This window comes from Ahaetulla prasina, chromosome 2, assembly GCF_028640845.1.
Source record: "Ahaetulla prasina isolate Xishuangbanna chromosome 2, ASM2864084v1, whole genome shotgun sequence".
NCBI lineage: Eukaryota > Metazoa > Chordata > Lepidosauria > Squamata > Colubridae > Ahaetulla > Ahaetulla prasina.
In genome coordinates, this window is record NC_080540.1 from 242,683,359 (window position 1) to 242,708,901 (window position 25,543).

Genomic DNA, 25,543 nt, shown 5'->3' on the forward strand with positions numbered 1-25,543 from the left:
TAGTTGTTTGTTTCAATACAAGTTAACTGACTCAACCCTAACAGGAAGTTATCACTGAAAGACAATAAATTCTTAAAATACTGCCATTCCAATTTTAATGGATTCTTAACCTCATTATCAAAAACTTTTTATGAATTTTTGTAAACAGTCCTTCTGTATTGCTTATGAAGTTAATTTCCCTCTTTACAAAAGACTACTTAGCAACTGGCATGTTCAGTGATAGATCCATGAACAGAGGTGGCTGCTAGATTGATGGCAGACTCCATCCTCCCCTGCTCTCTACCCATCCATTTTTGCTTATCATACTGATGTAATACTCTCATGGTTTCCTTTGTCATTGTTTATTTTACTGTTCTATTATTTTACTTCTGCTCTTTTTACATTCTCTTCATTTTTATTCCTTTTTATTATTGTAAGCTGCCTAGAGTAGCCTCACGGCGAGCTAGGCAGCAAATAAATTTAAGACATAAAATAATAAACAGAATTGAAAAACAATTATAAAGTAATTGTAAGCTCTTTGAATTATTTACTAATACAATGTTTTGATATTGTTGAAAAAAGAAATGCCTTGGCTCTATCCTTTTCTCTCTCTCTCAAGCCAACTGTTTAGAACACATTTGTTTTAATATTAAATCAGTTGAAGTTTCCGATTAAAGTTTTCTAGGAAACATTTTTTTTCCTGTTTTGATCCTATTCAAACTGTTTGAGAGTTTAACTTACTTGTGAAGGATATTCACTGAAATAAATTCTGTCTATACATTTACAGGGTTTATTTATATTCAATTCAGTAGTACTGTATCTAACAACAGAGAGAAATATAAGAACATTAATATTCTTTAGTGATAATTATCTCTTTGTCATGTTAATGATAATTAGTCTTAATTTATTAGAGTTATGAAAAATTTAAATGGGATTTTTTTTATCACTAGGAACTTTAGTACTACCATTCATGACTGATTGGCTATCAGGAATATTTCAATGAGAGTTGTACTTACCCATTTCATTAATAGTGGATCTTGCTTTTGAGACAAAAGAGCTTACTTCACTAGCATGCATTTGAGCTCTTTCTTTAAGGTCAGCACCTGCAAATGACATTTTTGGACATATTTAAATATCGTCACCATTTCTGTTCAAATCAACCCATCTTCTCCAACCTGAATATCTGTCAAATGTATGAACCTCAGCTTTTTCATGAATGGCAAGGCTGGCTAGGATTTCTGGGAGCTAGGCAATATAAGTGAAATACACCAAAATGGCATAATCCATTCATACTTTCAGAAAAAGTAACATGGAACTGTAAATCTATTTCTTGACAAGATCTGGAAACTCTGTCACTTCTCTTTACAAACATTTGGATATAAAATAAAAATGTGTATACAATTTACAAAGTACTTAAAACATATTCCATTGCATGTTTTATATGCATATTTCATAGAAAACATGGAAATAAACCAGTCCTTGTTTCATAAAGGACAAAAAAAGAGGAGAAAGTTAATAAAACAAACCAAGCTAATTTCCAGATGGCTGCAAGGGTTTGTGTAAAAAGAGATTTGTTTTTTTGTGATAACTCTGAAAACTATCTCTAATTCTTGGTGTTATAAGCATGACCATATCTTTTGAATGCTATGACAAAATGAAGAGTTTTACAAACAAAATAAGGAAAATGAAAATAAGGATCATGTCAGCAATTCAACGAATCATTCATAAAAAGGCATACATTTTATCCAACACCAGAAAATAATTGTTTCAAATTTCATGCTTAAATCTCTTCTGAAGGAAAGCACTCAATTAGAGCACTTAACAGACTTTGCTCTATACAGTCAATGTAACAAAAGAAGAAATTTATTAAGCCTATAGTCAGTTATTTAAACTTAGATTAAAAAGAACTTTTCTATGTAAAGGCTATATAAAAAGTTTTATAATTGTAGTCCACATGCATATGTATCCATAATTAAATGTGACTGAAACATTTCATATAATTATCCCACTCATGTATATTAAAAGCCCAGGATGACAAAAATTAGTGATGCAATAGCTGATTTTACTTCTGCCAAGATTTAAAAAAATTAACAAGTAAAAAAAAAATATGTGTCCAATTTAAAAGTGCCATTTATACATTTTCAGGAATACCAGATTTTTATCAGGCATTTGGAGTAGGACATTAGAATTAGCTATGTCCTACTGATTACCATAATATATATAATTCATATGCTCCCCTAATCTAAGAAATGAAAAATACTCAATTTATCTTGTCTATTTCAATGATTGCTGTATTAGCCTTCATTTAAATAGCTGAAATTTATTTTTGTTGGATCTGAAACTGAGGAGTGCAATTATGGAAGGATTATAATTAGAAGATTATTAGGTGGAAAAATGTTTGAATGTTTGCACTTATATGATCATATCTAAAAGCTCTAATAACACATAAAAGGTTTACACAATCTAAATAAATTGTTCCCTGAAAAAGCCAAATTCACACATATAACTCACACATGCTTTCTTAGAAATCAATTTCAGAATAGAATAGAATAGAATAGAATAGAATAGAATAGAATAGAATAGAATAGAATAGAATAGAATAGAATAGAATTTTTTATTGGCCAAGTGTGATTGGACACACAAGGAATTTGTCTTGGTGCATATGCTCTCAGTGTACATAAAAGAAAAGATACGTTCATCAAGGTACAACATTTACAACACAATTGATGATCAATATATCAATATAAATCATAAGGATTGCCAGCAACAAGTTATAGTCATACAGTCATAAGTGGAAAGAGATTGGTGATGGGAACTATGAAACGATTAATAGTAGTGCAGATTCAGTAAATAGTCTGACAGTGTTGAGGGAATTATTTGTTTAGCAGAGTGATGGCCTTCGGGAAAAAACTGTTCTTGTGTCTAGTTGTTCTGGTGTGCAGTGCTCTATAGCGTCGTTTTGAGGGTAGGAGTTGAAACAGTTTATGTCCAGGATGCAAGGGATCTGCAAATATTTTCACGGCCCTCTTCTTGATTTGTGCAGTATACAGGTCCTCAATGGAAGGCAAGTTGGTAGCAATTATTTTTTCTGCAGTTCTAATTATCCTCTGAAGTCTGTGTTTTTCTTGTTGGGTTGCAGAACCGAACCAGACAGTTATAGAGGTGCAAATGACAGACTCAATAATTCCTCTGTAGAATTGGATCAGCAGCTCCTTGGGCAGTTTGAGCTTACTGAGTTGGCGCAGAAAGAACATTCTTTGTTGTCCTTTTTAATGATGTTTTTGATGTTAGCTGTCCATTTGAGATCTTGCGATATGATAGAACCCAGAAATTTGAAGGTTTCTACTGTTGATACTGTGTTGTCAAGTATTGTGAGAGGTGGAAGTATGGAAGGGTTTTTCCTAAAGTCTACCACCATTTCTACGGTTTTGAGTGTGTTCAGTTCCAGATTGTTTTGGTTGCACCACAAGGCTAGTCGTTCGACCTCTCGTCTATATGCGGATTCGTCATTGTCTCGAATGAGACCAATCACTGTTGTGTCATCTGCGAACTTCAGTAGCTTAACTGATGGATCATTGGAGATGCAGTCATTGGTATACAGAGAGAAGAGAAGTGGGGAGAGCACACAGCCTTGGGGGGTCCCTGTGCTAATTGTACAGGTATTTGATGTGATCTTGCTTAGCTTCACCTGCTGCTTCCTGTTTGTTAGGAAGCTTGTGATCCACTTACAAGTCTGTTCCGGTACCTGTAGCTGGTTTAGCTTAGTTAGAAGAATGTCTGGAATGATGGTATTGAATGCTGAACTAAAGTCTACAAAAAGGACCCTTGCATAGGTCTTTGGAGACTCAAGATGTTGTAGGATGTAGTGCAGAGCCATATTAACAGCATCATCTGTTGATCTATTTGCTCGGTATGCAAATTGCAAGGGGTCTAACAGCGGATCCGTGATGGTTTTCAGGTAGGAAAGCACTAGCCTTTCAAAGGTTTTCATGACTACAGATGTTAAAGCAACTGGTCTGTAGTCATTCAGTTCCTTGATGGTGGGCTTCTTCGGCACTGGGATGATGGTAGAGCGTTTGAAGCAAGAAGGAACATAACACATCTCTAGTGATTTATTGAAAATATGGGTGAAGATAGGGGCCAATTGGTCAGCACAGACTTTTAAGCAAGAAGGAGTTATCTTGTCTGGGCCTGGAGCTTTTCCTGGCTTTTGTCTGTGAAATAGGTCCTGCACTTCCTTTTCTGTGATCACTAGGGGTTGTGAACCCAATGAAATGGGGTCAGTTGTAGGAGGCTTGGCTGTTGTTGGTGTGTCTGAGATGGGGGTTGTGGAGATAGGTGGCTGTAGTTTCCTTTCAAACCTGCAGTAAAACTCATTCAGGTCATCTGCCAGTTGTTGATTACCTTCAGCCTGGGAAGGAGGTTTGCCATAGCCGGTGATATTTTTAAGAGTTTTCCACATGTTTGCTGGTTCATTTGCTGAAAATTGATTCTTTAGCTTTTCAGAGTAGCTTCTTTTGCTGCTCTTATCTCCTTGTTAGTGCATTTCTGGCCTGATTGTACAGCATTTTATCACCTTTTCTGTAGGCTTCCTCTTTGGAATGTCGTAGCTGCTTAAGTTTAGGTGTAAACCAAGGTTTGTTGTTACTGTGTATTCGCAAGTTCCTTGTAGGTACACATAGGTCTTCACAGAAGCTGACATATGATGTTACAGTATCTGTGAGTTCATCCAGGTCTGCAGAGGTATCTTGAAAATTTTCCAATCAGTCCAGTCAAAACATGCCTGTAGCTTTAATTCTGATTCCTCCGTCCAGGTTTTCACTGATTTAATTATTGGTTTTATGGCTTTAAGTCTTTGCCTGTAAGCAGGTACAAGGTGAATCATGCAATGATCAGAGTGTCCTACAGCTGCACGTGGTAAAGACCGATAGGCATCTTTTAGTGTTGTGTAGCAGTGGTCTAGAGTATTCTTGCCTCTGGTGGGACAATTGACATGCTGAAAGTATTTTGGTAGTTCTTTCCTTAAGTTTGCCTTGTTTAGATCTCCCAAAACAATGGCCAGTGAATCAGGGTGTTTGGCTTCAGCCTCCATGATTTGGTCAGCTAGAGTTCGTAATGCCTTGTTTACACAGGCTTGTGGTGGGACATAAACAGCAATTAGAAGAAATGAGGAAAATTCACGAGGCGAATAGTAAGGTTTGCAGTTGATAATTAGAGTCTCTAAATTGTTGTCACAGAATTTGTAAATTATGTTAAAATCTTGACACCAGGTTGAATTAATATATAGGCATAAGCCTCCTCCTTTCTTTTTACCAGATGTTTCTGGAATCCTGTCTGATCGTTCAATTTGAAATCCTGGAATGTTCAGGCTGCTATTTTCAATTGATTCATTTAACCAGGTTTCAGAGAAGCATAGGACTGCTGAATTGCGAAAATCAGAATAGTATTTGTTTAAGAGGAGTATTTCATCCATCTTATTTGCAAGTGAGCGTATATTTGTTAGGAAAATTGAAGGCAGAGGAGTTTTAATGCGACTTCTTAATCTGTTTAAGATCCCAGATCGTTTACCTCTTTTCCTTCGTTTCCGTCGTTTGGTTTTTTTAGTAATCCATGGCTCCGTGGGAATTGCCTCCTCCTGTGTTAGAATCTCCTCCGTGTTTGTAAAGACAGGCGGGGGTGAGATTAAAGAAAGCTGCTCCTTAAAGAAATGTTCCTTAATTTTTAGCAGATGGTCTCGTGAGTAGGAAATCCGTAGTGAGTCACAGAGAACAATTAGAAATAAAGAAACAATTAGAGAGCATTTCATAATAATTTTACAAATAGCTATGTAATTTATGCCTCTGATTAATAGCAACAGAGTATATACCAATTTTATATTCTTAATCTAGATATCTACCAATCAAAGCTTCAGTATCAGAAAATTTAAACAACTGGCAAAAAAGTACTGATACTCAGTGACATCAGAAGAGAAAATAACATTATAACATTTTCTGGTTTTTCTCAGCCTACACAACTCAATAGACCTCTACTAAAATTATGGCAACAGAAATAAGGGTCTCTTCAAAACTATTGCCTTGGCCACAAGTTAGACTTACAATAAAATATGCACTGCCTTTACATTTGCTGTTTCGTTAAAATGGATTAAAAATTAATAACGGTGAGCTGCAAGAATATGCAATTTCTGCAGCACTGTACTTTAGGACAATGCTGAATTATCTGAGTATAAGGCTCAACTTTACATTTTGAAACTTTAAAGAAAAAGACACAGAAGATGCCATGCCATGGTAGCAACATAAAATAATGAATGAACTGAGTAGATATTTAAACACATAGTTTTGTTTCATTTCCAATATGAGGGATAAACAGTAATATTTTACTGGCTACAAACTAGGTTCTCTACTTCAAAAAACTTTCTTCAATATAAATCTAACCCTCTTCTGTAGCTCTTTACTGCATCTGCATACTATTAAAACTGGTGTCTGTAACCTTTTTAAACCAAGATATCTCAAATGGGATAACATTCAGAATGTAGGGGACACATTATTCCCCAAGGGAATGAAAATTTGGGAAACTTGTGGCTGCTTCAGTGCTGCCAGTTGCTATTACTTCAATACTCCCACCACACTGCTATAGTCATATGATCTTCATTTTCAACTTCCCCTAACAGCTTCATGGCCAGTCCTTTGTGAGTCAGGGGAGAGAAGGGAAGCAGAGGGCAGGGGCAGGGCAATTTCTAATGTTCATTGCCAGCTTCCTACAAGGAAATTCAGTGGAGAAGCTGAGAGAAATTCAAAAGTCACCCCTCCTCCCAATGGGTTTTTGCTGTCCATGGTCATTCTATTTCTTTGTTTAAATAAGGAAATATCTCTGAAACAGTGACCCAGTGAGCCACAGGTTGTCTAGGTTTCTTTAATATTACTGGTTTGAGAGTGTTGCTTCTTGTTGGTCATAAGAGGGTCTGAAAAACTTTGCAGCATTTCTACATTTCTAACATTAGACAAGGCAAACAAATAAAAAAATAATCATACTTTTCCTTTCGGCAATGCTTAATTTCAGATACTACAGTGGATTTTCATGGTCCATCAGAGCTACTGAACTCTAAGTTATACATGGTTGCGCTTCCCCAGGCAGACCAGGTATGCTCTAGAGCCGTGATGGCGAGCCTATGGCACATGTGCCAGAGATGGCATGCAGAGCCCTCTCTGTGGGCATGCGCACCATCGCCAGCTGCTCTTCTGGTTTCCAGCATGCACATGTGCACCGGCCAACTGTCTTTTGCAGGCACCGGAGCGCTGGAAATTGGTCTGAAAATGGCCCAAACAACGGCCAAAAATTGCCAATTCCAGGCTAGTTTTGGACCAGTTTTAGGCTGAAAAATGGCCTGAAAACAGCCTGAAAAATGGCCTGAAAAATAGCCAAAAACAACCCAAAAACAGGCATGTGCATGCTGGCCGACTAGTCTTTGGGTTTCTGGCAGTCCGGCACGTGCACGCATGCACACGGACACACGTTCCAGTTTGGACACTCAGTGCCAAAAAGGTTTGCCATCACTACTCTAGAGTCACAACTGTTCCTTGAAGAGGTTACTGTTGTGGCTAGAAGGGTCTTTTTGTGCAGCTTTCAGTTGTGTTCCAATCCTAGATCAAGAGGTTCTACACTCAGAGTCACTCAGGCCCTAATTAATTCCTGTTTTATACTGGGTTGCCTTTGAGGAATATTGAGACGCTTCAGTTAAAAAACAGATAAAGACAGTCCATGGGTTATGATGGCAATTGGGACTGGGAACTCTTATCTCTGTCATAAAATGTGATGTCACATGACTGCTTCATTTAGCAATGACAATTACAGAAGTAATATTTGCTGTCCTTAAAACAATGGCAATTTTAAATATTTATGTTTTTAACTGTAAGTCATCCAGAATCATGAATGTGAGATGAGAGGCTATATAAAGCATTGGGTCATTAAGTCAGGACCTCACATGATATTAATTACCTGCCAGCTTCCCCATTCACTTTGCTTTTGGGAAGCAATCAGGAAATGCTGGACATTGGGATTGTATAACTGTGGTTCACTGAGATGTTGTAATCATAAACCAGGTGCAAGCATATGAATCACATGACTGCAGGGACATAGCAAGGGCTGTAATTCTGAGGATATATCTTAAGTCCTCCTCATTCAGCATTGTTGTAACTTGTAATTGCTGAACAAATGGTCATAATCTGAGGACTACTTGCATAGTATTTAGATACATGCACACAAAGTCAGGAAAACTCTCCAGACTATATATCACATTACATGTTATGGAACTTTTTTCTTAAAAGGGCACAGCAAATATTACTTAAACATAGAACCTATCTATATTTAGTTACTAAATAAGGGATTTTGAGTTACTTCTGCTGAGTTTAATAGATTATGGATTTCCAGATGGATAATAAAAATTAAGTTTGCATACCAGCACAAAATACCCCAGGAACTTCACTTCGGAATATAACTGTCCGTACTTTTTTGTCTGTTTTCAAAGCGTCCATAACTTTTGATATCTACAGAGAAAAGGTGTGGACATTATCAACACTAATTTTCAGTTTTTCACATCAGTAAGTAGTTAAAGTTTCATTTACTTACCGTTTTAATAAGATTTTTATTAAGTGCATTTTTTGCATGTGCTCTGTTTATTCCAAGTACAACAATTCCTGTATGCAGGACAAAAAATAATTACAAAAATCAGTTATGCATTCCAAAACATTTAATGCTACATTTTTAAGACTTCTATGTCTAAACTGCAGCAGTTTATATGAATAATTATTGCTGGACATTTATCTGAAAATTTAGGTGATATACTAACTAGCATGGAAATACACAATTAATACTTAGTTGATAAATACATTTTAATATATTTCTTATCTGAAAAACTACTAGGTAATTTGGTGTATTAAAAACATATACAGTATATTATAATAGTTATAATAAAGAAAGGCAGTAACAGTGTTGATAATATTGAAAAATAAACTTGTATGCCCTAGCTTTACATAAGCATAATTCCATTATAGCATACTGCTACCAACAAGCTGAGTCCTCATTTTACCAATCTCGGAAAGATGGAGGCTGAGTCAACCATGAGCCAGTCAAGATCAAACTCTTGGCGGTGGGCAGAGTTAGCAACACTGAGTTAGCAACAGAGTTAGTTAGCACGGAGACAGCTTTGGTCGCGTTGGTGGATGACCTCTGGAGGGCCAGGGACAGGGGGTGTTCCTCTGCCTTGGTCCTATTAGATCTCTCAGCGGCTTTCGATACCATCGATCATGGTATCCTGCTGCGCCGGTTGGAGGGATTGGGAGTGGGAGGCACCGTTTATCGGTGGTTCTCCTCCTATCTCTCCGACCGGTCGCAGACGGTGTTGACAGGGGGGCAGAGGTCGACCGCGAGGCGCCTCACTTGTGGGGTGCCTCAGGGGTCGATTCTATCGCCCCTCCTGTTCAACATCTATATGAAGCCGCTGGGCGAGGTCATCAGTGGTTTTGGGGTGAGTTATCATCTGTACGCTGACGATACGCAGCTGTACTTTTCCACCCCGGACCACCCCAACGAAGCTGTCGAAGTGCTGTCCCGGTGTTTGGAAGCCGTACGGGTCTGGATGGGGAGAAACAGACCCAAGCTCAATCCCTCCAAGACGGAGTGGCTGTGGATGCCGGCACCCCGGTTCAGTCAGCTGCAGCTGCAGCTGGCTGTGAAGCAGTTATTGGCCCCAACGGAGAGGGTGCGCAACTTGGGAGTCCTCTTGGATGGGCGGCTGTCGTTTGACGATCATTTGGCGACCGTCTCCAAGAGGGCCTTCCACCAAGTTCGCAGTGCGCCAGTTGCGCCCTTCCTTGACCGGGATGCCTTATGCACGGTCACTCATGCCCTCGTAACTTCCGCCTGGATTATTGCAATGCTCTCTACATGGGGCTGCCTTGAAGTGCACCGGAGGCTGCAGTTAGTCAGAATGCAGCTGCGTTGGTAATAGTGGGAGCAACTCGTTGCTCCCATGTAACACCACTCCTGCGCAGTCTGCACTGGCTTCCTGTGGTCTTCCGGTGCGCTTTAAGATTTTGGTCACCACCTTTAAAGCGCTCCATGGCTTAGGACCCGGTACTTACGGGACCGCCTGCTGTTACCGTTTGCCTCCCACCGACCAGACGCTCACAGAGAGGGCCTTCTCAGGGTGCCGTCCGCCAAACAATGTCGGCTGGCGGCCCCCAGGAGTAGGGCCTTCTCTGTGGGAGCTCCCACGCTCTGGAATGAGCTTCCCCCTGGTTTACGTCAAGTACCTGATCTTCGGACCTTTCGCCGTGAGCTGAAAACGCACTTATTTATTCAAGCGGGACTGGCTTAAAATTTTATTGGGTTAAAATTTTATTGGGTTATTTATATTTTAATATTTTAATTCGTTTTAAATTTGGCCATTTTATAATATGCTTGTTTTAATTTCTTTTAATATTGATATTGTGATTTTTTACTTGGCTGTACACCGCCCTGAGTCCTTCGGGAGAAGGGCGGTATAGAAATTGAATAAAATAAATAAATAAATAAATAAACAGCAATAGCACTTAGACTTATATACCACTACATAGTGCTTTACAGCACTCTCTGAGGAGTTTACAGAGCCAGCATATTGCCCCCAACAATCTGAGTCCTTATTTTACCAACTTCAGAAGGATGGAAGACTGAGTCAACCTTGAACATGTTAGCATCGAAATTGAATGTAGGCAGAGTTAGCTGCAATACTGCATTTTAACCATGCACCACCAAGCTCCTGTTATTATGCTATCAAATGGATTGTATTCAAAAAATTTATATTTTAGATAGATAGATAGATAGATAGATAGATAGATAGATAGATAGATAGATAGATAGATAAAATATATATTATTTTTTTTAATATAATAATGGACATTTGTAAAAAAGAGCAATGTTCAAGGGCAGATGCGTGTAACTGATACATCCGACGAATGGGAGTCTATCATACAGCTTTTTGAGAATTGTGTTATAGTGGAAATTGATTTGTTCTATCGTGCCCCCTATATAGCAATTAGGACTAAAGCACTGTCAATAACTGATGGGGACAAAGAAGAATGTCTATCTCCAAACAACTGATATCTTTCTCTTTTACAACCAATATTCTTTCTACAAAGTTAAGGGTTAGTATTTCAAAAGCAAAACTTTTGAAAAGTAGTATTTTAAGGTCATACTATTGTATAAATTTTTCATTTAAAACTGACAGACAAATGTCAATTAAGTTCATTTTCAGGAATATTTTGGAACTAATTTTTTTACTTCTTAAATCAGTTCACTTTTTATATTTCCAAAAGTCCTATCAAAAGAAAATAGGCAGTTTTCAGAACATTTTTAGTACAGAGTTTATTATCGCAAAAGTATATTTGAGAATGTATCTTCTTCTAAATCTAGAAAAAATAGTTTCTATTACAAAATAGTACCTTCTAAAACAGAAAATGTTTTAACAAATTGAATTTTAATTTACACCTACACTGTTCGTTTATTATTGTTTTTATTTATTTATTTAATGTATACATACATTATTGCTTCATTTTTCCTTTTTGGAGTCATACCTCGTTTGCAGCATAACAACTATCAAGCAACAGACTAAATGAGACCTTTATTTTTATTTCTTTTTCACATGCCTAAATCATAATATAATGGATTAGGGAATCAATGCAGATTATGGTTTGGTTTTATTGCTCTCAAAGTTTTAAAATAAGTTTTGTTGTTGTTCGGGGGGGGGTTCTTCTGTGTCTTGTTTTTAACTTTGTATATCACTGTCATGTATGTGAGTTGAGCAGCTATTTATTTATTTATTAATAAATAAATAAATAGGACCGGGATACCTTCGAGACCGCCTTCTGCCGCCGATTGCCTCCCAACGACCTGTGCGCTCCCACAGAGTGGGCCTCCTCAGGGTGCCGTCGACCAAACAGTGTAGGTTGGCGGCCCCCAGGGGGAGGGCCTTCTCTGTGGCGGCACCAGCCCTGTGGAACGAGCTCCCTCCAGGATTACGACAACTACCCGACCTCCGGACCTTCAGACGGGAACTGAAGACGCTATTGTTTCAGCGTGCAGGACTAGCCTAAGATAAAAGGTTTTAGCATATCTTAATGGGGTTTTTATAGGTTTTTTATTTTTTAGTGATCAGGCCATGATATTATCTAGTTTTAATTGGGTTTTAATGTTTATTTATTGTACTGTTTTAATATGCCTGTGAACCGCCCTGAGTCCTACGGGAGATGGTGCGGTATATAAGTTCGATTAATTAATTAATAAATAAATAAATAAATAAATAAATAAATAAATAAATAAATAAATAAATAAATATATATATATAATAGGCATACATGTGTCATAGTGACTGTCTAAAGAAATAGTTCAGAACATTATTATGTCTCTAACCAAAATAGCATATAATTATGTAATAAAATTGTATAAAAATATCTTATTAAAGTAAGAAAGTAAAATAAATTAGAAATAACATAAAATAAAGTAATAAGATAGCAATGGCAATAGCACTTAGACTTATATACGCTTTACAGCCCTCTCTAAGCGGTGTACAGTCAGCCCCACTTTACATCAAGTGGGGCTGTGTAGAGAGAGTTTCCTCCTTTAAATTCCTGGGAGTCCATTTCAGTGAAGACCTCACCTGGAAAAACAACATGATCCAGGTTGTCAGGAAGGCCCAACAGAGCCCAACTCCATTTCCTTAGGGTTTTGCATAAAAACAGGATGGAACAACAATTGATGACCTCCTTTTACCGGTCCACAATAGAAAATGTCCTCACTTATTCTATCACGGTATGGCATGCTGGTCTGACAGCCGCAGATAGAAAAACATTACAGAGGGTGATGAGCACAGCACAAAACATCGTGGGCTGTCCCCTTGATACCACTAGATGAGATCGCTAGGGCTCACTGCCTTAGAAGAGTGAGGAAAATTCTCAGGGACGACTCTCACCCTGATCATCACGTCTTTACCCGCCTACCATCGGCAAGGAGATATAGAAGTATAGCCAGCTGTACAAACAGGCTGAAGAACAGTTTTTATCCGTGGGCTGTCAGACTCCTGAATGAGAAATAACATCATAACTATGTAGTATGATGGACTGCAGGGTCGGCACAATATGTAACAGGTTCACACTGGTGCAATAGGACTGGGTGTTTTGTTAATATGATTTATTTTCTGTCTTCACTGGGAGTTGTATAGTGTTGTGGGGGTGCACTGAGGGTGCTCAACCAATCTCATTGCATATATGTTTTGCACTGATAATTGCTCAATGCAATTCAAAGATTTGAATTGCATTGAGCATATTTTCCCCAATAATTTGGGTCCTCAAGATACAAGTTCTAAAAGAGTAAATACTTAAGACTAATCACTATACAGGTAGTCCTCAACTTATGACCACAATTAAACTTAAATTTTATGTTGCTAAGTGAGACATTTGTTAAGTGAGTTATTTGTTAAGTGAGTTTTGCCCCATTTTATGACCTTTTTTGCTACAGTCATCAAATGAATCACTGCAGTGGTTAAGTTAGTAACACAGCTGTTTAATGAACCTGGCTTTCCCATTGATTTTTCTTGTCAGGTTACAAAAGATGATCACATGACCCTGAGACAGTGCAACCATCATAAATATGAGTCAGTTGCCAAGAGTCAGAATCTTGGTCACATGACCATGGGGGTGCTGAAATGGTCTTAAGTGTGAAAAAATAGTCACAAGTCACTTTTTCAGTGCTATTATAACTTTGAATGGTCACTAAATGAACTCTTGTAAGTCAAGGATTACCTATACTATAAAACTATCCAATCACTGTAAATAATACACTATAAATTGGAATAGATGTTTTATCTCCCAATCTTCCACGTTTATTAAAAAGACAGGAAATGTGAATTAAAACAAGCATAATATTAGATATATATTTTCTCACAAAGCATGACTTTTGAATGCTTTTCCTCTCAAAGTACCCTTTTCTCCTCTCACTTATCTAAAATAATTATTTATATCGATCTCTGAATATATTGCAAAATTCAAGAGCATGACATTCAAAGGATAACCTGTACATCATTCCAGAAAACATAATCAGTATATCTGAGTAGGTGTATCAAATCAACTCAATTTAAAATGCAAAGCCTTTATTGTGCTTTTAGCATAAGTTCTAGGCAGACATTCTTGTTACATTTATAAACTTAAGATTTCAATACGATTCAAGTATTTATCCATACATATTTTCCAAGAAGTTCTGCATTCTCAAACACGCAGAAGGTAAGAATTCAAATAAGAATAATTATAGACTGTAATTTTTTTAGAATAGAGTAGAATTTTTTATTGGCCAAGTGTGATTGGACACACAAGGAATTTGTCTTGGTGCATATGCTCTCAGTGTACATAAAAGAAAAGATACCTTCATCAAGAATCATAAGGTACAACACTTAATGATAGTCATAGGGAACAAATAAGCAATCAGGAAACAATCAATATCAGTATTTGTTTTAGAAACAGGAACGTGTATCAGTGACAGCTAAATGACAGGCCACCTTCAAATAAAACGCAGGACTTTCAAAGTCTGCACATCAGACATCCTGACCTTACAACCCAGACACCCATCCTCCCCAGTCTCCTATATCAGGGGTCTCCAACCTTGGCAACTTTAAGCCTGGTGGACTTCAACTCCCAGAATTCCCCAGCCAGCTTTGCGGCTGGGGGATTCTGGGAGTTGAAGTCCGCCAGGCTTAAAGTTGCCAAGGTTGGAGACCTCTGTCCTAAATCAGAGTAAGGCTTTCCCGTACCGGCAACTGTCACAGGCAGCATCACAGAGCACGAGAAAGAGCCGCGCATGCGCTTTATGACTGTGGCCGCTCGCGCGACCCGCCCCCGCCAACGGGAGAATTTAAAGGGTCAGGCAGCTTCATGATTTTGGACAGATAATTGGACGTGGAGGCGCCCCATCGACGAGTCTCTGCATCTGACAAGCCTTACCCGCAGGGCAGAACTGGGAGGGAGGGGGAGGGAAACCAATGGCTTTCTTGGAAAATGGAGCTTCAGGTTACGGGATAAATGACAGGAAAAAGAAGAAGAAGAAAAAAAAGACCCCCGCTCCATCCACGCCGGCTCCTTCCGTTACCTTTATGCTCGTCGTCCAAATATCGAACCCGCAGTTCCTCCTCCAGTCCTTTGGCTTCGGAACTGTATTTTCTCACGGCCGCGGTCAGGCCAGAACAGCTGCCCGTCGGGCTCACGCGGCCCAGGGAGAAGGAGGAGGCGGGAGACCAGGCGACGGCGGCTAAACCCCCTGGATGGTGAAAGAGCCTAAGAGCTACCTTGGCCGCCGAGGTAGCCGCCATGTTGGCTGTCTTTAAGGAGCACGCACACCGAGCCCGTCTCCAGTGCGGTCACGTGACGGCCACTTTTCCCGCGGGCCGCCAGAGGAGCGGGGCCCAGCCAGCAAAGGGCCTGCAAGAGGCACGTGACTCTGAGGGAGATTGGAGCCGGAGCTTTGCAGGGGAGATTTTGTTCGATCGATTCTCTGGAAAGAGATCCTTTTGCCACTCGGGCAGGCTTTATCCCTTCGCCCTGACCTGAGGACTAAAGCAGGGGTCTCCAACCTTGGCAACTTTAAGCCTGGAGGACTTCAACTCCCAGAATCCCCCAGCCAGCAAAGCAATCTCAAATTCTGGGAGTTGAAGTCCTCCAGGCTTAAAGTTGCCAAGGTTGGAGACCCCTGAACTAAAGAATGGCCCAAGCCGTGTGGGGCTTACGTATTGCGAAGTTACAAGCAGTGGTGGGATTCAGCCAGTTTGCACCACTTTGGGAGAACCGGTTGTTAACTTTCTGAGCAGTTTGGTAAACTGGTTGTTGGAAGAAATCATTAGAGCAGAGAACCGGTTATTAAATTATTTGAATCCCACCACTGGTTACAAGTCAACTTTTCCTATTTATTGCCTTATTGGAAAGTTTCTTGCCGGATGAAAAAGGAGGAACGAAATGTTTCCTAACGAAAAAAAAAATAGCATTTTCCTTCATTTGTGTGACTTACAGTTTTGTGCCTAGATTCTGTAGGGGGCTGTGGTGCTGATATAAGGACCCCGTATATAATAAGGACGATCGCTGATTTTGTTTTTTTAAATGTCAATATAGAATTAATAAAGCACGCTGCTTATTCTTAAAAAAGTAATAAAAACTTTAAAATGCTTTAAATTAATATTAAAATCATTTAATGGTGACAAAAAAAACACACGAATGGTATCATGAATTTTTTTTATCGTGGAATATATGCTTTGTGTGCGTCTATATATCTTGTCCGCAACATATAGACAACATAATGGAGCAATTCAGCAGTCTTTATATATATGCAAAAATTCCATCACACAAGCCCATTGACTTTATTGTATGTTTTGATTAAATCAGTAAATGGACCTAAACTTTTATTTCCTGTATGCATACATTTCTCAATGGCTTGCTAAAAAGTGAAACTGGTCTGTGTACCCTAGCTCAGCATGAAGTTTCCCCTCATTTTCCAAATTTTACTGTGGTTTTCCAGTCAAAATTCTGCCAAGGAGCTTCTCAGAGTGCTTAAGGCAGCGGTTCTCAACCTGTGGGTCGGGACCCCATTGGGGGTCGAATGACGATTTGCCAGGGGTCGCCTAAGACCATCGGAAATATGGGAAGTATACTTGCGAGTCGAAGAATCGCGCTTCAATGGTTGACTCCACAAGCTAGCTGCAAGCTCTTCAAATCGCTAGCGAATTCGGCTTCAGGCGCAATGAATTAAAAAAGAGATAAATCTTTGCTCTGATGTATCCCTCTCAAGCCAGCTGCAATCACTCCCAATCGCTAGCCTAATCTGGCTTCAGGCGTGATAAACTTAATAGGGGAGGAGTCTCCGCTTTAATGCCTCCGTCCTCAAGGCAATCGCAAGCAGTTCAGATCGCTAGCCAATACAGCTTCAGGTGCGATAAATTCAAAACGAAAATAATTTTATGGTTGGGGTCGCCACATCGTGGGGAATTGTATTAAAGGGATCGCCACATTGTGGGGAATTGTATTAAAGGGGTTGCAGCACTATAAAGGTTGAGAACCACTGGCTTAAGGTAAATTGTCCTGTCGTTTTTGCATTTTCTTGCTACCTTCTTATAGCATTATTCTAATCTGCATTTCTGCAATCTTTTGCAAACCAGTTAAAACATTGTACATTTATTCCATAAAGAAATAATACACATTCCCCCATTTAAATGTGAGGGAAACAGACTCAAAGATTGTGAGGATCTCAAGGGCTGAGAAGCCAAGCAAGGGGGGTGTCTGGGTATGGGGCTTCTCAGGGTCTCTCCCATCCCTAAGGCACCATCTGTTCAATGTCTAGCACTTTCATTTAACAACTGCATCAGGAAGTTGTTGCTGAGGCTGTCTTGCTTAATGGCTTTCACTACTTGCAACTGTAATGGTCAGGCTCCATTATGGTCATAGGTCAAGGACTACCTATAATGCAACAGACATTAAGTGACACTAGAGACACTATGTTCCTATGTGGAAAAAAAACTACAACCGATGCTTACTTAAGTATACCTCATTTCTTTATAATTTATAAAGTCTCCCATTTAAATCAGACTTAGCACCATACAGATTAAAAGCAGATAAATACCTAAAACAAACAAAAAGTGTGTAAATGTAAACAACTATGTTACCAAAATAGATACTGCACTCCAGGTAGGCATGGCCCATACTATTTAATCACTTGCCTTATATAGTCCACTATGCTGGCACATAACTCAAGGCAGTGTGCATGATCAATAAACAGTACGTGCCAGGGAAATAATTACTTCCAACTCAATGCTGGATTAAAATATCAAGTTTTTAATGTCTTTGAAAAGGCGGGCAGGGTAAACCACATTTCAGGAGAAATGCAGTTTAATGCATTTCTGTTCTGTATAGCTTTGGCTGAACCCTGATAAAACTAAGGGGCTTTGGATATGTGGAATTTGAGATCTAGACTGTAACATCTGGTTTTGAATCGGGTTGCATTGCTCCACACAGACCTGGTGCACAATTCAGGGCTTCTTCTGGACTTGTGATTCCTGATCAAATAGGTGGCAATTGTGGCTAGGATAGTCTTTATGCAACTTCATGTTCTGCACTAGTTGCACCCTTTCCTAGATTGAGAGTCCCTGTGCTCAAGTCACTCAAGCCCTGGTCATCTCATGTTTGGAGTACAATTAGTCCTCAACGAACACAACCCCAAAATTTCTGTTGCTAAGTGACAATTGTTAAGTGAACTTTGCAACCTTTCTTACCACAATTGTTAAATGAATCACTGCAATTGTTAGTATCACTGTTGTTAAGTGAATCTGGCTTCCCCATTGATTTTGCTTGTCAACAGATTGCAAAAGGTGATCACATGATCCTGGGACATCATAAATATGAGTCAATTGCCAAGCGTCTGAATTTTGATCACATGACCATGGGGATGCCATAACGGTCTTAAGTGTGAAAAATTAGTAACTTTCTTCAGTGCTGTTATAACCTCAAACTGTAACTAAATGAACTTTTATAAGTCAAGGACTACCTCTAGGGCAATGTGTTCTACATGGGGCCATCCTTGAAAGCTATAGCTAGTGTAGAATGCAGCCTAACAAATAGTCCTTGGGGTCGTTACGGTGACCCATGTTATACTGTTACTCTGTGAGTTGCATTGTTTGTTTCCAGGTCCAATTCAAGGTGGTGGTTATCATATTTAACGCCTGTCGTGGCATTAGTCCAGGTTATCTGAGGAACTACTGTGTTTTCCCCAAAATAAGACCCTGTCTTATATTTTTTTGAACCCTGAAATAAGCACTTGGCCTTATTGCCATGCGCACAAAAGCCCAATTGGGCTTATTATCAGGAGATGTCTTATTTTGGCAGAAACAGGGTATCTCACCCTGAGGAGACTGGCGTGCCCTACCTGCACCAGCAGAAGGGGCATGCTGCTGACCCCTTCAGTCAAGTAACTCCGGCTGGAGGGTCCAGGAGAAGAACTTTTTCTGCTGTGGCTCCTATACTCTGGAATAAGATGAGATCTGCACCCATTCTTTTGGTCTTCCGAAAGGCTCTGCCACCTGCACTGGGGTTCCAATATACATATAAAATTAGTACAACTTGTTTCTTTTTCAGGCATATTTTATGGTCTTTAGAAGGGCACTCAATCCTATTTTCAATCTGTTTAAATGTTTCTTTTATTTTCATTTCCTTATCCCCCTCCCTTTTTTAAAAACAATGCTATGACACTAACAGTGCCCTAATTGTAATCAACCCTTCATAAATAAGCAGCACCATGGCATTCCCGCTTTGGCGCGCTGCCTTTTTAGTTTATTTCAAAGGCAATTGTTTCCTCAAATTGTCCTTCTGCATGTTGATTAGAACATTTTCTTTTCTCTTTTAAATTCTCCAGAATCAGAAATTTCTGTGCACATACTTTCTATGTAAAGCAAAATAATACCTGTTTAAAAAGGTGAAGATAAAGGTTACCCTCGCACATATGTGTTAGTCGTTCCTGACTCTAGGGGGCGTGCTCATCTCCATTTCAAAGCCAAAGAGCCAGCGCTGTCCGAAGACATCTCCGTGGTCATGTGGCCAGCATGACTAAACACCAAAAGGGCACGGAACACTGTTACCTTCCCATCAAAGGTGGTCCCTATTTTTCTACTTGCATTTTTTACATGATTTCAAACTGCTAGGTTGGCAGAAGCTGGGACAAGTAGCGGGAGCTCACCCCATTACACAGCACTAGGGATTTGAACCACTGAACTGCCGACCTTTCAATTCGACCTGTTTAGATTTTGACAATACTTTTCTGACACTTATACCCAACTGTTGGGTAATAAATTGTATCTTATTAGTATCCCATACTAATAGCAATTAGCTATTAGTATAGCAATTAAAATTAAGTACAACCTATAGATTGAGGTGGCAAATTCAGTGATGATGGCAAAAGTGAACAATATTTTCAACTCTGAAAGCCACAGAGATGCTCAAGTTGGAAGCCATATGTATGTATATATGTATATATGTATGTATGTATATATGTATGTTCCCATTCCCCTTGCAAATAACACTTCTTCCCCCTTCTTTTCTTAACTACCCCATGGTCTACTGCAGACTGTTAGTTGCTGTCAGATTTCTTAGTATCTTGCCACTGATAGCTGGCAAAAAGGACAACTGAACAGTTTTATGAACCAAATTACTTGCAACACATGCACCTCCAGGCATAGGTTGTTTACCCTGTACATGTAATATTTAAGTGGTTTAAGAAGTGAATACAGGACAGTAGTCCTTAACTTACAACCATAATGGAGCCTGCCATTACATTTATAAGTTGTGATGCCACCATATGACTGGACCCATATTTATGGGGGGGATGGTTTTTGCGGTGTTTGTAAAGCAAGTGCTTCAGTCATAAAGCAAAGTCATTGTTTGATATGGGCCATTTTTGTTGAAAACTAGAAGTAAATACAGTTTTTGGCAAACAATTATAAAATATCATGTGCCCATGGGACATAGCAAATAGCAGTAAATGTGGCTGGTTGAGAAACATCTGATATACTGTCATATGACAGGGAGGGCACGGCCTTTCAGAATTTTGGAACCAGGTAATAGGTGTGGTTGGGTGGGACCATTATAACTTCGAACAACCAGTCATAAGTTGAGGAGTACTAGTAGTAGCAGTAGGAGTGAGGGGACTCCCAAGTGGGAAGCTATAGAGATTTATGTTCTATAGATTTATGCTATTATGATTTATGGATATTCTGCAGATATTTGCTATTTTTTCCCCTTTAATCAAAGTTTAATTACATTAAAAAGGAAGAAAATAAATATAAAAAAATCTAAAAGCCACCGTCCTGGTGTAATCGGATATTTAAATCCAAAACTAAACCGTGCAAATGCCTATAAGAAGATAAATGCTTTAGTCTGGCACCAAATCACCGAGGCATGGTTTACAACAGAGGTCATGCTTCATGTGGGCCCCACTGTGAGATTGAATTCCCTTGAAGCTGTTTGCCCAGATTTATTTATTAGAGGTGTCACTTGACTGTACTGACCCTCTGGTAATCTAAGATATATGTTTTGAAGTAACTGAATTTTCTGCATATCCCATGAAAAGTGTGTTGTAATAATCTGATAGAAAGTTACTTGAGCAGATGTAACTGATCTCATTATGTGTCCTGATATCACTGTAAATGCTGTCTCACCAAATAAGATGAAAAGCAAAGGCAGTGATGAGAACTGCTTTTACATTGGTGGTTTTTCCCAGTGAGTGTATGTACATGAAGGAGAAAATAGGGCTTTAGTACACTTTGGTGTAACTAACATTGCCCTTTGGAAATAGCCAAGTATGACTACCTGTAAAACAATGTTCCTAATTTGACATATTTTTATTATTTTTGATTTAGTGGAGAAAAATAATAGCGACAACATAATGGACCAAACCAAATATAATTACAAAAATCATCCGTTATTGTTGTACAAATATAGCATGAGAGTGAAAGTTCGTTCTCCAAGCTTGTGGGTTGGTTTCTGAACATTTTGTTACCAGGCTAGCAGAGGTGGGTTTCAGCAGGTTCTGACCAGTTCTGGAGAACCGGTAGCGGAAATTTTGAGTAATTCAGAGAACCGGTAGTAAAAATTCTGACTGGCCCTGCCTCCCAAGTTCCAGCTGATTGGGAGAAAATGGGGATTTTGCAGTATCCTTCCCCTGCCACACCCACCAAGCCACGCAACTCCACACCCACAGAACCAGTAGTAAAAAAATTTGAAACTCACCACTGCAGGCTAGGTAACATCTTCAGCAGAAGTTCAGCTCCACTAAAGATGTTACCTAGCCTGGTAATGAAACGTTACCAACCCACAAGTTGCGAGAACAAACTTTCCCCCTCATCCTACATCTGAGCTACAGATATTTGCCACTATTGCAAATATAGTATAATGTATGATCTGAATTACAGAAGTATGTGTATGTGAAAAGTATATATATTTTAGAAAAATAAAAAATGTGTTTAAAAAAAGCAGCAGATCAAGGAAATTTGACAGTTTGTTTGAAGATTCTCTTCCGTTCCCTTCTCTTAAAATTCTAATGTTGACAAAGTGAACAAATAATATAATATATTGAATCATTTTATCTTTCAAATGTCATATAATAAATTTTTGGCTAACAATTCCTTTCCCTCCCCTCCCCTCCCCCCGTTTCTCATTGCATAAAGAATTCATTATTTGTGAATTTGAATACATTCCAAATGCTAGGAACATAGCCAAAGAAAACATATGACAAGCAGTACTCTTTCTAATGTTGAAAATGAATGACTGCCAATAGGATGGCAATATTGTTGAAATGTAGACAATTCAAAGAATTGTTTGCAAGATAGGATATGCAATCTCATTATTCTTAAGATCAGCTAAATAGTATCAATTTCATCTATTTCATCTTCTAGTCAAAATAAATTACTGGATTAGGAGTCCAGTTGATTCTTCCAAGACTTCTAACAAATGTTGAATTTTGAGACAGCAAAGATTAGGACAAATCATTCAAAATAATAAGTGCTTGAAAAATATGCCAACAAGAAGTCAAGAGGGTTAGGTTTTACAAATAAAAAAAATCATTTCAGTGAAGTTATATTATGATAGATCCAATTTATTATTCTTCCAGGATTTTCTAGGTATTTCTAAAACATGATAATCTCATAATAGAAGTTTTTATTCGATACAGTGATCAAAACTATCCAAGATCTAGTATTTTCTATATACTGAAGCATTGAGTTCAGAAATTAAAACTGATTCCTTGCCAAAATTTCAGTGGGATGAAAGAATAACTCTTAAGTTAATTAAAGTAGAGCTGAATTCAGGAATTCCTTATTTCAAATTATAAATTAATTCATTCAGAAAATTTAAAATGTGTGAAATTAAATTAAAACTACATTTCCCAAGAGAAATTATAATTTCTGAAATAAAACTAAAAAAAGAAGACTTTATCCAAGGGAATTGTTTAGTAAACAATGCATTTACTTAAAATAATATGAAAGAATAAAAAATAGGAAGGCTTTATAAACAGTGTCCCTAATTTAGAGATTTGGACTTGGAAGATAAATGTTATTGAAAATGGCTGAGTGTCTAAAAAATCAGCAGAGTTTAATTCCTTTTCTCTCTTCTTCAACCAATATTATCTCCCAGGGTAACTAAGGCAGTTTTTATTTAAAACCTTTACTTAAAGTCAAAATGAACCTAAATCAGCTTCATTCAAGAGTATGCAGTCACGTGGTGACCCATTTAACAACCGCTATGACTAATTCCAGGTTCAATTGCAGTCATAAGTCAAGTACTACCTGTATTAGAATGTAAAAATAAACCAAAAGGAACTCAGCCCTAGTGAATAGACCTATTTATCACTTTCGGTATAAGTGGGCCAAGATGGAATAAAATAATGTTTGAAAACTAAGGTCTTGATTATGAAAATCTTAGTGAGTGCTAATTTAAAGAACCTTTTCTCATAACCCCTCCATAACAATTACTGAATCCTTGTTTCCACTGGCGGTAGAACTGCTTGTGACTAACTCTTGTGGTCAAATTAGCTGAAAACTACAAAAAATACATAGTTCCCAAGTCATACTTATGAGTGTAAACATGCCTTGGCAACATCTTTTTGTGTTTGTGTCATGTCCCCAATTCATGAGTGAAATAGGATACTATGACCAAGCAGTTTCTTTATGGTTCTTTCAACATTGTTCAAGTGCAACCTCAAAGGGTATAAAATCTATTAGCCTTTGTTATCTATTAACATGGAGGTAAGTAGATTAAAGCAATGATTCAAAATGGAGGCAACAATCTCCAGTTAGAAATTGGCAAACTTCACTGCTCACTATCTCTCATACAAAAGTTCTTTCTTTTTTTTCCAGTTTATGTTGCTTCCCCCTTACTTTTCTGACAGTGCTACAAGTGGTTGTGTTTTCAATTTGATACGATTTGCTCCAAATACTGTTTTGAGAGCTGCAAAAAATGTTGTTGTGAGAATAGACTAGCTATATCTAGCCATTCCCTTGTGTAGTTTTTCCCATGAATTTTTGTTTACTTAACTTTCAGCCTGATGTTGTAGTTAATCAACTATGCTGAGAGAAATTCTTTTGATTTCATTACATTTTTTTGTCATTTATCCCCAGAATAATGTTAGTTCCCATAACCTTTAAGTGCCAGAATTAGTCAAACACCAGAACAGAAGAATTCCCACTGCACTAGTGGAAGTTGGGGAAACTTGCTAAGCATAAAGCAAACAACAGAATACTTTCAGCATCCAATGTCATGTTTCCTATTACTGGAAAGAGGGGTAGGGGTAGGGAATGACAGCTGGCAAACTTGCCAAAGTACTTTCCAAGATTTATATATCAACTTAAACTAGAATAAACATACCAGATCAGCATTCCCTAATCTACTGTGTTGGGACTACAGTTCCCAGGATCCTAATTGGTTTGGGGAAAGCGATGCTAGAACAGATACCAAGTGTTTGTGTCTGTTTATGTGTTTGCCTGCATGCCTCTCACTCTCTCTTTTTCTTTCTCTCTCTGCTAAATGAAGTGAAACCAGACTGCTTATTGGAAAGACTAATAATGACATTTAAACCTAAATGCTTTGAATCGATAATGCAAATAAACAGTCGTTATTGAACACCCTTAATACATGGAAAAATTTGACAGCAGTCAAAAAAAGGCTGGTTGCAAACAAACCAGGTAGATACTACCACTGATGACAAAAGCATCATTTTTCAAAAATTCAAAGAAACAGTTGCTGAAAAGACAATTATGATATCCATCAAGTCATTAAGAATTGGAACTAATGGAACAATTGAACAAGTACAATAAGTCTGATAAATAAGTGTATCACAGCTACTGCAGGAGCATTTTGTCTCAAAATTTTTGAGAATCAGTATGTTTCCCCAAAATTTGAGTGATACATCTTTTAAGAGGTTGAAGTCTGTAAGCCATAGAGTATTTAAATAAGCCAATTTCAAATCAAGTATTTGTCAACTATAGTAACCCTTTTCTGGTATAGCTTCCACAAATATACCACAACTATTCTTAGACTTTGTTATATTCCCAAAAGCCATTTCTGGCAAAATGTATTGTGGTTCTCCAAAAATAGGAAATGCAGTACTTCTAATGTTTATTCATTTGGAAATAAGTCACATTAAAAAGCAGGATTTATTTTCAGATTAATATAGCGTGCCATATAATCCTATGTGTTATATTTAATTCGCAGATCTATAAAAATTGTAGAATAGAACATAAAGTTTCAGATTTGTGAGTTCTTACTTGCGTACATGCCCAAACATGCACACTTTTTATTAGTCCTGTGCTGGAAAGAACCATTTTTCTTGCAATCACAGATTCATTCATTTTTGGTATTATATATCAAAAAAGACTCTTGTCGCTTGGCCTTGTCTCTTTTACACTTGGACATTATGTTCTGTACCAGGACATTCATGCTAGTTCAACTTTTATAATGAAAATTGT

The 25,543-nt window shown here is 38.2% G+C and overlaps 1 protein-coding gene across 4 annotated transcripts in view; it reads right to left on the bottom strand.

Annotated features, from left to right (window-relative positions):
* Positions 1 to 15,696, bottom strand: part of AUH (AU RNA binding methylglutaconyl-CoA hydratase) — a 54,015-nt gene extending 38,319 nt beyond the window's left edge. Inside the window, exons 1-4 of one of the 4 annotated variants that reach the window (XM_058166850.1) lie at positions 15,145 to 15,686; positions 8,602 to 8,669; positions 8,432 to 8,519; positions 996 to 1,082 (exon numbers count right to left, since the gene is read on the bottom strand). In XM_058166850.1, coding sequence (XP_058022833.1) covers positions 996 to 1,082; positions 8,432 to 8,519; positions 8,602 to 8,669; positions 15,145 to 15,364 — 463 coding nt within the window. In that variant the 5' untranslated portion in view covers positions 15,365 to 15,686. The other 3 variants (XM_058166849.1, XM_058166851.1, XM_058166852.1) reach the window with 3 other exon arrangements.
* Positions 15,697 to 25,543: the final 9,847 nt, after the last annotated feature.